The sequence below is a fragment of the Natator depressus genome, chromosome 2 (genome assembly GCF_965152275.1).
Source record: "Natator depressus isolate rNatDep1 chromosome 2, rNatDep2.hap1, whole genome shotgun sequence".
In the NCBI taxonomy this organism is placed as follows: domain Eukaryota; kingdom Metazoa; phylum Chordata; order Testudines; family Cheloniidae; genus Natator; species Natator depressus.
Window position 1 is genome coordinate 101,800,958 of NC_134235.1, and position 13,818 is coordinate 101,814,775.

Here is a 13,818-nt window from a genome sequence, read left to right on the forward strand (position 1 = left end):
CACCCCTGCGAGCCTCTTAGCCTCCCGCTGTGCCGTGCAGCCAGCACAGCGCACACCGAGCACCCCGGCCCACTCCTCTGAGCTGCAGACTACAGAGCCCAGCATGCAGCGCGACTTCCCTTGCGGGCTCACGCTGAGGCTCGCCCTAGCAAGTTAGTGCGAGGGGGAAGCGCGCGGGGGTCAAATGGGAGCAATGCATTTTGGGAGTGATAATTCCTCAGGTGCTGGGAAGGTCAATATGGAGCTTTGCCTGCCGGGAAGAGTAGTTGTTGTGTGCCGCGTTGCATGCCGGGATTCAGGCGGGTTCCTGAGTGTGTAGCGCACCTACTGAGTTCTGGGTGGTAAGTATGCGCTCGCTGTTGATTGTGAGGTCAGCACGTGGTGCCGGAAGTGTGGGCCGGAGGGGCGTGGCTATCACTTTCCTTCCCTAGAGCGGGAAGAGTCAATGTGCGTCTTTCCCTCCCTGGCTCCGGGAAGTGAGTTCCGCGTTACTGTCCCTTTAAGTCTGGACGGGCGCGTGCGTAGAGTGCCCTGCGCGTGCGTATCGGGGCCGTGACCTCGCGCCCAGTCGGCGCCGCTCGTGACTGTTTGGATTTTTTTTTTAAGGGGGGGGGCGGGAGACTAACAGCTCAGCGTTCGAGCCCCTTATTGAGTCAGTGGCGCGAGTGTTGCCATAGCGACTTTCTCCTTGGCGGCCTGGGGCCGGGACAAGCCGCCGCCGGAGCCATGGAGCAGACGGAAGAGGCAGGGGTCGCCGAGGGCCCCGGGGCGGCGGTGACCGAGATCCGGGTGCCGGGCCCGCGAGCGCTGCGGTTGCTGGAGTGGAAGGTGTCAGCGGGAGCGGCAGTGAAGATCGGGTCGCTGCTGGCGTTGTGCGCGCCCCTCCCGCCGCCCGGCCGCGCCGCCACCCCCCCGGCCCAGGGCCCCGGCGCCCGGCCCCCGCGAGGGGCCGCCGAGCGCCGAGTGAAGGCGGAGCGGCCCGGCGTGGTGCGCGAGCTCTGCGCGCGGCCCGGACAGGTCATCGCGCCCGGGTAAGGGGGCGACGGGAAGCGCGGGCGCCCTGACTGCGCCGCGGGCTGAGGGAGGCGGGCGGGAGGCGGGGATGCCGCCGCGGGCTCGCAGAGCCGGTGCCGGCCGCAGCATCGCTGCGGCCCGACTGAGCCTGCCGTGACCGTGACCGCCCCCGCCGGGCCGCAGCGCTTCGGCGAAAGGGGGCCTTGGAGGCGGCGGGCTGGGCTGGGCGACTCGCGGGGTCTCTCGAAACCATGCGTGTCTCCGCCGCCCCCCCCCCCCCCGGTCTCCTGTGTGTGGAAACTTCGTGGCTGCCGCTGGCGGAGCGTCCTCGCGGCGGTGCGGCCCCCCCGCTCTCCCGAGCGACTAGCTCGAGGCGCAGATGCGCTGTCGTAGGGGTGGGAGTTGTTCCGCTGAAATTACGGTTTCGGACCAGTTCAGCTTCAGAGAACTTCGTTTTCTGTTTCCTCTGCTCAGTGTCCGCTGTGTGCTTTGAGCTCCCCTTCCTGCGGATAAAACAACACAACGATCACCAGTTACACCGGGCTTCTTGTATCTGCTGCTGGTCATATCCCCTCGCTTACGGGACTGGGGCTTCCAGCCCCGAATTCTAAAACGCCCCCACCGAACTGACATAAGTTATTAATCTGTAGTTCACACCAGTGTAAAAGTTTTAGTAACTTTCAAACACCAGAAAATTTTAATTTAAACTGACAGCATACATTTTACTTGGAAAAAGTTCTGTAATCAGGAAGACTGAGTTTAGCGTGTCTGCTGCTATACCACTGAAATGTGGGCACTTGCAGCAATAGAAGGGATTTTTTGATCACTGTAGTAAGTGCACCTCTTGGAGAGACGTTAGCTTGGTCTAGGGAAAAATTCTTCCCAGCAGAAAACTTTCACAGTCCTGAGTGATGTAGCTAGGTAATCCTAAATTTTAGGCGTGCACTAGGCTAGCCCTTGATACTGCTGATATCTATGTTAAAGAGAAGGCAAGGTGAGTTATAGAAATAGCTTTCATAACGATGTTTCCTCTCTCTCTGCCTCAAATTCCTCATCTGTAATATGGGACAACAATATTTCTATGCCTCACAGGGTTATTGTGTGGCTAAACTATTTCATATTTGTGATCTGTTCAGATTCTATGACGATGAGTGTGACAGAAAAAGCCTATAAAGAATTATACTGATGGTATATGTCTAGCAGAGAAAGGGAAAACATAGTCCAGTGGCTGGAGGTTGAAGACAGACAAATACACCCTCTGCATATGCTCTAGAACACCACTGAAACATTGTACGTGGATTATCATTTAGTGTTAATACAGTAGTGCTTTCCACACAGATCTGCGCAAATAGGTGCATGCAGTTTTCAATGTATTTTTGAAGCAGTAGTTTCCTGTTTGTTTTTTTGTATGTTGCAGGAGTGAAGATCAAATAGTGAAGGAATCTAACATTTTTCTGTTTAAGTTGGAAGTTTAATCTGGAGATCAATTTGCAGTAATAGAACAACTCTTGTTTAAAAACTACAACATAGTTGCTATAAACACTAAAATATTTGTATACCAACCCTAGGTATTAAAACATTTTAGTGACCCAGCTCTCATTGAGAGATATTAAATGACAAATATTTCCCATTGTTTAACAGTGTTCATATAAACTATTGATTTGACTTCTGACTTGTTAAAAATGTTAAATAGTTAGTCTTTGCATTCCCAGCTGTGAATAGCATGTTTCAGCTCTCTGGGTGAAATTGGGCTAATGGCTTGCTACTCTACACTTCAAACAGGTCTTTCTCAACAGGAAACCATTGAAACCTTCTACTTCCTTTGTTTTACGATGGCAAGTTATTTTCTTTTATTGCAAGTCTTTTGATATTTAGGTGGATGCAACCAGGCCTAAATTTTCTTTATGGAAAATAAGTGGCATATACAGAATATCTACGTAACTTTGGGTCTTTTCTAGGATCCAAGAAACTAGTATCAAAGCATATATAAACAAAATGATTTTTATCAGTCAGTAATAGAAATAATAATATAAAAGACCATTGAGTTCTTCTTCCCATTGAGAGCACTTTCTTTTAGTCATTTTTATTCTTGTGATAGAACGGAGTGTGGGGGGGAAATAGAACTACAGGTTTCTACAAGTGCTGCCTCAGTATGAGGCAAAGTATATTTTAAAAACGTTATATGTTTTGTCGATCCTAATCTGGAACAAGGGTATGCCAGAAGGTTCTGCTAAAGTTATCCAAGGGCTTTGTGGTGGGAAGGATACAGAGCGTATGAGGACTAAAACTCTGAAACAATAAATTGGTATTTAGATGGTGTGGGAGAGATACAGTTATGTACCTTAACCAAAAACAAGGACATCTTTACCATGCTGTGTCAGTGCAAGGCTTATATTTGTCTTTCTCATTTCTAAGTCATAGTTAAATTAACATAGTACTCTTATGTGACTTGAGACAACATAATTTTCAGACGGCTTGCACATATTAAAAACTAGTGGAGTGTGGATTTATGTTAGACGTAGTTTCCAGTAAGCATAAACATTTTGATGTTGGTGCATGCAAAAAAGTTGTGCACAAATTGTGTGTTGGATTCAATTAATGCTTATCTTCTTGATTGGAATTAACAAATGTTTGCGTTAGACCCTTCAGAAAAGAAATACACTGGTTGATTTGTAATCTCATAATGTTCTACTGTAGTTGCCATATAAACTGCGCTTGGTGTTGTAATATTGGTTTGGGGCCAGTTGTCATCTTCTTGAGTTTTGAATATTGAGTTAGTACATTTATTTGTAGGTCACTGTTAACTTAGTATTTTAGGAATAACTGTAAGAGAAAATTGACATCCTGTAACAGAGTAGGAGGATGGTCCAGAGATTATGGCTCTAGTCTGGGACTTGGGAGAAACAGATTCAGTTTCCTATTCTGTTCCAGACTGTAAAATGTGATGATAGCACTTCCCTACTCACAGGAGTTTTGTAAGGATAAATATATTAAAGATACTACAGTTAAAGGGGGGGGCATATTAGTACCTATATAGAAAAATTACATGTGTATACACTGATCTCTTGGGATGTTGGAAGGGATTTGTTGGCCTTTCAGTTTGGTGCAGTTGGGTCAGATGTTGCTTCCAGCTTCTTTTGTTTAAAAACCCAAGATGTACAGAAATGTTTCTAAACATTGTTTGTTTCTGAAAGTACTGGTGAAAACAGTTTATAAAATTTGTATTTAAAACCACTGTATGGAAATGTTGTTGTTTACAACCCAAACACTTACCATTGAGCTAGTTCATGACAGCGTAGAAGTTAAATTGACTATTCTCTCTACCTGGGTGGTAACAGAAATACAAACAGTAAGCAATATAAACCGATTTATATTTTTTTAGAATTATTTCCATTTTAATAATTCCCTTTAGGCATGGTTAATAACAAAACAAGTAACGACATCTTTAATGTGAGTGTCCCTTTAAGGAAGGTACATTAGGGGTCTTAAGAGGTTGGCAATTTCCCTGTTTAACATTGAGCTATGATTAAAATGTCACATGGAGGTGAGGGTGCACCTGTAAATAAAAATAATCTACCAGAGAGATCAAGGAGCTGAGGACTGTAAATGGCAGGGGTGGCAGCAGCAATTGTGTTAACGTCAAAGAATTCTCACCAACTACCATGGCAGCAACAATGAAGAACATGCCAAAGAATTGCTGGCCTGTGCTCTGTGTATTTTTAGGGTGTATATTTGCTTCTTTCTTTTTTTAAGTGGCAATGAACTTTTTAATACCAGCTGTTTCCACTGAGGTTAGTGTTAAAGGGTATGTCAGGGCATTGTACTGGAATAGTGTTTTATGTAAGATTACATAAAAAAAAACCCAAAGCAATCTTTATAATGTGAAGCTGTTATTCCATCTCTGGGTCCTGATACCTACACAGACCATTTGAGTTCACTTTCATTATTCATGTTGGCAAAACCTCTTAATGGAATTACTACCTCAGAATTCCAAGATGCTTGCCTGCTTTATCTTAATATCTGGCTCTATTTATTATGTGATACATTTTATAGTATATCTTAGTCGTAGCATTCTCCGTTGCTGAAATGTTTTTTTGGATTCCAGTGAAAAAGACATTTAAGAGGCGACTGATTTTTGATCAAAGCGGAAAAAATTTCAGTTGCTAAAAATCTTACAATGTAAGGTGTTGCTGTTTGGATTTTTATTTCATCTATAATTTGACTTTAAGAAAACTGAAGGGAGAGCAGGAATTGGGGTGGGGGAAATGACCTGACTCCCGTTAGCCTCAGGACTTGGTTTGCTAGCTACAGAAAAAAATCTTTGCTCTCACTCCCTCAGAGATACATATTCTACATTTTAAAGGAATAATATGTCTGTCTACTGTTGTGTACTATAGCTTATTTTAACGTGATTAGATTTTAATAAATCTTGTAGCTAGAGCTAGTCATATAGAAATATTTTCCTACTATATTGTTCGGTACAGTTCACTTGCATGTGTCAAATATTTGGCCAGCTATAACGCTGATAGATACGTTTGGTTTATTCATATGCTTTTTTGCAGTATTCAGTCAGTGAAGAAGTTGGTCAAATAACATTTGACCATCACGACGTACTACATCTCTCCAACTTTCTTTCCTCCTTTGACTTCACTCTACTTTTTTTTTCTTTCCAATAATAGTTCACAATGTATATTTTCCTGTTTGTTTCCCCCCCCCCCAATGTCTCCTATCTTCCTTCTCTCTTCCCTTATTTTGCACTCTCCATTTTTCTACAGGGTTTCCCCTATCTTTTCCCCTGTATTTTCTCTCCTCTCCCCCAATTGATATATACACATTTCACATCTCTCTCCATGTATCTCATCAATTTAGTCTTCTCCACCATTGCATAAGGCTTGGACACTCTTTTGTCAGGCATTTGTTAGAGGGCTAAACCTAGCAGCCATAAATAGATATGAAAGATGGTGGAGACTGTCTAAGAGGTAATGCCTAGGGTGAGAAACCAACCCCACACTTGTGACTGAAATTGGAGCAGTTGCTGGGATTCTTAGCAGGATGCTGTAAGTGGAGAGTCTTCCATGTTCTACTCCTTCCCCCATCCTTTTGTTGTGGTGTTTTTGTTTTGTTTTACCCTCCATAGTGAATAGATCCATTCTGTGCCTTTTCTGCTGCTTATAACTTTGTGAAGGAGTCCCAGAGTGAAATTGGCAGCAGTGTAACTGGCAAGAATCAAGTCAATGAGATTCTGGATAGTACCAGTGAAGCCTAGTCAGTTTTCACTCTGGTGCAACTTGGCAAAGCAATGTGCAGGGGTATTGGAGAGTTGTCTGTCTGCAGATGTAGGAGAATAGCATTGCTTACTTTCATATTTATAAAGTTATTTTTGCAACCATAAAGGCTATAAATGCAAATTTAAATTCTGCTGAAACTGCTGGGACCTATCCATGAAAGTGTCTTACTTGCCCTGGATGAGTGGGTTGTCTTGAGGGCAAGTGTGATTTTTTTCTTTTTGGTGGTGTTCAGGAATATACATATTGATGTAAAAATATGACCAGGGTTCATGACATATTGCACAGGTTTATGGAGAGTGTCCTTAAATTTTTAATGTTTCCATCTCTTCTTTGATTTTCCCGATGGGAAGCTATGATGATCCTTCCCTTTTAGGGGTTGTTATTGTCTGCAGTGTTTTTATTTTCATGATAGTCTACTGAGACTGACTTGGTATAAAAGTGAAGCTGGCAGTGAATCTGTGCACAAAGCTTGAAAATCACGTATTGCTGGAACTTTACACATCAATTGGGAAGACTGGAAATTGTCAACAAAAACAAAAGTTAAATGGACTGAAATTGAAGTATTCTTGTCAGCAAGTTAAGGAAGTATGGGCTGGATGAATGCACCATAAGGTGGGTAGAAAGCTGGCTAGATTGTCGGGCTCAACGGGTAGTGATCAATGGCTCCATGTCTAGTTGGCAGCCGGTGTCAAGTGGTGTGCCCCAGGGGTCGGTCCTGGGGCCGGTTTTGTTCAATATCTTCATAAATGATCTGGAGGATGGTGTGGATTGCACTCTCAGCAAATTTGCGGATGATACTAAACTGGGAGGAGTGGTAGATACGCTGGAGGGGAGGGATAGGATACAGAAGGACCTAGACAAATTGGAGGATTGTGCCAAAAGAAATCTGATGAGGTTCAATAAGGATAAGTGCAGGGTCCTGCACTTAGGATGGAAGAATCCAATGCACCGCTACAGACTAGGGACCGAATGACTAGGCAGCAGTTCTGCAGAAAAGGACCTAGAGTTACAGTGGACGAGAAGCTGGATATGAGTCAACAGTGTGCCCTTGTTGCCAAGAAGACTAACGGCATTTTGGGCTGTATAAGTAGGAGCATTGCCAGCAGATTGAGGGACGTGATCATTCCCCTCTATTCAGCATTGGTGAGGCCTCATCTGGAGTACTATGTCCAGTTTTGGGCCCCACACTACAAGAAGGATGTGGAAAAACTGGAAAAAAAGAGTCCAGCAGAGGGCAACAAAAATGATTAGGGGTCTAGAGCACATGACTTATGAAGAGAGGCTGAGGGAGCTGGGATTGTTTAGTCTGCGGAAGAGAAGAATGAGGGGGGATTTGATAGCTGCTTTCAACTACCTGAAAGGGGGTTCCAAAGAGGATGGCTCTAGACTGTTCTCAATGGTAGCAGATGACAGAACGAGGAGTAATGGTCTCAAGTTGCAATGGGGGAGGTTTAGATTGGATATTAGGAAAAACTTTTTCACTAAGAGGGTGGTGAAACACTGGAATGCGTTACCTAGGGAGGTGGTAGAATCTCCTTCCTTAGAGGTTTTTAAGGTCAGGCTTGACAAAGCCCTGGCTGGGATGATTTAACTGGGAATTGGTCCTGCTTCGAGCAGGGGGTTGGACTAGATGACCTTCTGGGGTCCCTTCCAACCCTGATATTCTATGATTCTATGAAGTTAGAAGTAGGATCCTGCTTTTCCAAAAGGAGGAAAAAAGTCTCAACATTAGCATACTGGAATCTGCAATATTATCCTCAATTCTGTGAACACCGCGGTTTTCTTCCCCCTCACTATGAAAAATGTGACTATGCTGGAAGTAAGCGTCTGTAGGTGTCTTTTTAAAAATTAATTCCTTGTTGGAATTATACAACCCATAACGTCTGCACTCTTCACTGAGAGAAGATTTGAGCACGAGAGTTTGAGCTTTGAGTAGATGCTGGCTTATTATGCCACAGGTCTCAAGCCAAAGAGAATTTATCAGAGCCAAAATATGTACTGGGAAAAGCATAGGGTTAAAAGGGCTGCCATATTATTTTTTCAGCTAGTTAATTTCTTTTTGTATTAAGTCCTAAAATGTTCAGGATATACATTGGGGGGCCCATGTCATGAGCAGGTTTTGGGGCTTAGTTATATTTTGTCTTTTTTTGTTTTTGTGTGTGTTTTTTTTTTAAGTTCTTAATAGGTACAGTGCTTTCTGCTCTCTGATTTAGCTCCTCAGAGACTGTTGATGAAATCAAAAAGTCTCTTGTATTTCAGCTCAAATCATTATATTTTAAAACTGTTTTGAAGCTTGAGAGTTGGATTTGAATAATGAAGTGCTTTAGTTGCATCACAGTTGAGTCTGCCTGCTGTGTATGCAGGCTTCCTGTGTCGTAGACAAGGTTTGGTCTCAGAAGTGAACTAAGGTCTCTCCATTTCAAGTTTTAATTTTTACATTTGTGCTTTTTGACCTGTTGCCTAAGAAGCTAAATGATGCTGTGTGTATTTCATTTTAACTTACAATACGCACACAACGTGCCTATCGGAGACCTTAGGTGCTTGTGTCATAAAGGAAAATAGTCACATAAAAAGATTGGACCAGTAGATATTCCTCACCCCCAAACAAGAAAGTAATTAATCAGTACCCCTTTCTCTCACGATTAGTGGAATACAGTGTGCAAGTAGCAAGTTGTATCTAAGTGTAATTTGAGGAGAGCTATTTGCCCAAACCTTTGGTTAATATACTGTATTCATAGTCTCTGCCCTGGATCTAAACTGACACCATTGCATATTTGGGTGTTTTTTAAAAAGGTTTAATTGAATTATTCAATCAGTAATAATGAACTGTTCTCTTCTTAAACCTTTGAGCCCCAAAGTACATATCTCTTATTGAATGGGCCATTTAAAGCAATTTTGAATCATGATTGAAATGTGTACTTCAAACTCAATCGGTTTTTGGATATTGGTGAATTGCTATTAATTTAAATGTTTAATAAATCAGCATTTGTTAAAGAATTCAAGGTGTTTTGTTTTTGTTGTTTTCAGAGGCATTTTGGTGAGACTGGAAGGATGTAGCCATCCTGTTGTTATGAAAGGTTTGTGCGCAGAATGTGGCCAGGACTTGACTCAGTAAGTATTATTTAGGCTTTTTTTCTATTTACACTGGCAGAAAATTAAGATTTTTTTTTTAATGTCGTTGATCTTTCATTCTCTTCTCTCCTTGTCCCTTCTAAAGCGGTGGACCTTAGCTGCTACTAGCAGCTGTGAATTAAGGGTATAAGAATAACTTGGAATCTGAAAGTATGGTACCAGCTATTGATGGAGAAATCCATGTAATTGCGCTCAAAATATTTCATAAGAGACAAGTTGACAGGGACAGGAAGACAAGCTGGTACACATAAGCCTTTCTAGATATCACTGTCCTGATAGAGTAGAGATCAGCAAGTTCATGCCAATATTTCAGAAAGCTGAGTTCACTACAGTATTTAAAGCACTATATAAACATGATTTCATCCTGAATTGATATTTGTACTACTTGAGGTGCACATCTGTCAGTGTAGAGCAACTTGTTAAGTTAATAACTTTTTTCTTCCCTTTAGGTTCACATGTAACTAGTCACAAAACCCAAATAAGTACAGTAAATAGTGTATATTTAGTTCAGCTGTAACTTAGAAGAGATTATATGACTGCAAAGGTTGTTAATTAATTTAGGCATTATTTAGATAGTCTAGTTAATGCCTGACAAGCTGAGGTGTAAATCTATGCAGCACACTAGCATACTGCAAATTAACTGGTTGTGTGGCACCTGCTACCCTGCACTGCAAATTCCCAAGTGCTCTTTGGATCTGTCAAAGTGCATGGCATGGAAGCAATTCTGTTCTTGCTGAGTTTCATGACTAAGGCTAAGATTTTGGCACAGGGAATTTTATTAAAAGTCACAGACAGAATGTGGGCAATAAACAACAAAATCACGGCAATGTACACAGGGCTGGCACTGGGAGTAGCAAGCAGGGCAATTGCCTGGAGCTCCATGCCCCAGGGGGCCCCATGAAGCTAAGTTACAGGTGGCGGGGCTTGGGCTTCAGCCCCAGACGGTGGGAACTGAATTAGTGGAATTTTGAGGAAGTCTCAGAGGTCTCACAAAATCACTGAATCTGTGATCTCCGTGACTGACTCATCGCCTTACTCATGACTAATGCAGTCGATAAAGTGCCTTTTTATAGAAGGGTATTAATGCAGTGTGTTAATTATCAAAAGATATCGCTTGATGATGGTTTCATTTGAAAGGAACTGCTTTAAGATCTACTGTACACAAAAGAATCCTTAATCTAATAACCCACAATAATGAGGGTATAAATTCAAATAAAACTATATGAGCCAGTATAAATGGCTAGAATACTGAAGTTTGAATTTCTGTTCTGTGTAACAAATTTGACACTGCAGAGATCTAGTTAGTGTTCTCTATTTCAAAAAGATGTGAATAAAGGGGAACTTGTTCTTTGTCTAGCGCAGAAATTAATTTGCTTCCTTGATAGTTCACACTAACAGCTGGTTATCTTCTGGTTGTTGACCACATATATTTACAATAAGTGGTCCTATGTGAGAAATGATGCAATCCTGAGCGAAGTTGTGGAGACATTAAATCTGATAACTTGGTGCAGTCGTTGCTCAGAAGTGTCTCTCTTCATGATCCCCCACACTAAAATGTTTAGTCCAGGTAGTAGTAGTATAATTTTAATGAATTAAAGCAGGTAAATATTAATCTTGTAAGACAAATAACTAATTTGGTAAAAGAAATTAGGCATCTAATAAAATAGGAAAATAACACATACAGCTGTATTGTAATGCAAGTATTAAATCTACCTGTTTCTGGTCCTTAGAATGAGAGTGCCATCCTAATTATAGCATCACTGCTACTATAATTTTCCTTAGCTCCCTATATAATAATTTTAATATTTTCCAGATTAACCTAGTCTGATTATATAGTGAATGTCACTGTCATAAATATAAAGGGAAGGGTAACCACCTTTCTGTATACAGAACTATAAAATCCCTCCTGGCCAGAGGCAAAACCCTTTCACCTATAAAGGGTTAAGAAGCTAGGATAACCTCGCTGGCACCTGACCAAAATGACCAATGAGGACACAAGTTACTTTCAAAGCTGGGGGGAACAAAGGGTCTGTCTGTCTGTGTGATGCTTTTGCTGGGACCAGAGCAGGAATGCCAGTCATAACTCCTGTAAAGAGTTAGTAAGCAATCTAGTTAGATATGCATTAGATTCTGTTTTGTTTAAATGGCTGATAAAATAAGTTGTGCTGAATGGAATGTATATTCCTGTTTTTGTGTCTTTTTGTAACTTAAGGTTTTGCCTAGAGGGATTCTCTGTTTTGAATCTGATTACCCTGTAAGGTATTTCCCTTCCTGATTTTACAGAGGTTTTTCTTTTACTTTTTCTTTAATTAAAATTCTCTTTTAAGAACCTGATTGCTTTTTCGTTATTCTTAAGATCCAAGGGTTTGGGTCTGTGTTCACCTATGCAAATTGGTGAGGATTTTTATCAAGCGTTCCCCAGGAAAGGGGGTGTAGGGCTTTGGGGGGATATTTGGAGGGAAGACGTCTCCAAGAGGGCTCTTTCCCTGTGCTTTGTTTAACACGCTTGGTGGTGGCAGCATAAGGTCCAAGGACAAAAGGTAAAAGTTTGTACCTTGCGGAAGTTTTAACCTAAGCTGATAAGAATAAGCTTAGGGGGTCTTTCATGCAGGTCCCTACATCTGTACCCTAGAGTTCAGAGTGGGAAAGGTACCTTGACAGTCACCTGTATTCCCAATAAAGTATTGGACCGCTTTGAAAATACATTATCAGTTTATTTTGTTCAAAATGCTTTCTGAGTTTGGTTGAACTTGGGAGTGATAAATGACAATACAGCAGGGAAAACTTTGTATTACGCTTGTCGGAATTACACTAGACGCAACTTTAAAGACTCACCACTCTTCCTGATTTGAAAAATGGGTTCACAGCCAGCACATAGCGGTACCTTGTTAAGTGTCTCAATCAATGATACACGTCTCTTCGTTAAATTCATGTTTTTGTGCAATAAATAACCTAAAATGAGTTTTAATGTATTTTTAGAAAAGAGACTAGATATCTGTTTGAATAAACTATTGGAGGCACACTGGAATATGAATCAAAGAAATGAGGAAGGAGAGACAGGGTGAAATGCATTTTATAGATTGGGTGAAGGGACTAGATAATGAACTTGCGTTTGATTTTGGGAAATCATAGTATTTTCAAATACTACTTGACTCAATGAAATGGGTCAAGCAGGTGTTTTTTTTGTTTTTTGTTTTTTTAGACTATTGTTTCCATTATGTAACATTTGCATAATTCTTTCATAATGTACCAACTAGTAGAATATTGGGTGGTGCTGCATGTCATGATGCAATGGGATTATATGAGCTGTATGGAGAAGCTTGCACAGACCCTGTAGACCAGGGGTCTCAAATATGCTGGCAGCCCGCAGAGTTATTTGCTATGGCTCGCCAAGCTCCCCGTGCCTCCTCCTGCCCCCCCCCCCCCAAGTTATTTCCTGTGGCCACCAAGCTCTCCTCACCCGCCGCCCCCCCCCTTCCCAAGCACGCTGCTTCCCTGTTCCTCTGCCTACCTCCAGGCGCTTCCTGCCACCAAACAGCTGTTTGGCAGCACTTAGAGCTTTCCAGGAGGGAGGGAGAGAAGCAGGGAGCTGTGCACTCAGGGGAGGAGGCGGAGAAGAGGCAGGGCAGGGGTAGGGATTTGGGGAAGGGGTTGGAATAGGGGCAGGGAGGGGGCAGAGTTGGGGTGGGGACTTTGGGGAAGGGGTTGGAATGGGGGCGGGAAAGAGGTGGGGCCTCATGAAAGGGGTGGAGTGGGGTCGGGGGCGTCAGTGATGCGGCCCTCGGGCCAATGTATTAGTCCTCATGTGGCCCTCGTGGTCATTTGAGTTTGAGATCCCTGCTGTAAACCTTAAGCTTGGCTGTGTCTTCTGTAGTTCTAAAGACCCCTTGCTTTACATCAGTTTAGTGTGTAAAAAATGAGGGGGAAAGTAGTTGTTTTCTCTTGTTTTGTGGATCATCCCTTAAATTGGGTTCTAGTCTTAAAAGGTCTGCTTCCTGTGTATGTACAGGTTTGTTTTTGTGAAACACATTTCCTCCCCACCCTTTTTCTTTCCTTTTTATGTTCTTAACAGAAGACTAGATGCTCACAGGAGAGTGAACTTAATTCTGGCTCCAGTTGCAGTACCAGATTCTGGCCTTAGTGACACCTGTGAAACATGATTGAAAACACAGATAAATTTGTTAGTCTCTGAGGTGCCGCAAGTACTCCTTTTCTTTTTGCGGATACAGACTAACACGGCTGCTACTCTGAAACAGGACAGGGTGAAATTTGGTCTGCTGAATCTCTTGTGGGTAGTGAAGCATGAACCAGAAATACAGGAACTTGATGTAGATATCTCAGGATGAGGTTGCCAGGCTGGCAGTTACTTGTAAACTAACCCATT

At 42.5% G+C, this 13,818-nt stretch overlaps 1 protein-coding gene across 1 annotated transcript in view; it reads left to right on the forward strand.

Moving 5' to 3' along the window:
* The first annotated feature begins 970 nt into the window (after positions 1 to 970).
* CTDP1 (CTD phosphatase subunit 1) overlaps positions 971 to 13,818 on the forward strand; it is a 168,657-nt gene continuing 155,809 nt past the window's right edge. The window contains exons 1-2 of the mRNA XM_074944744.1: positions 971 to 1,031; positions 9,330 to 9,413. Coding sequence (XP_074800845.1) covers positions 9,373 to 9,413 — 41 coding nt within the window. The 5' untranslated portion in view covers positions 971 to 1,031; positions 9,330 to 9,372. The remainder of the gene's footprint in view (positions 1,032 to 9,329; positions 9,414 to 13,818) is intronic.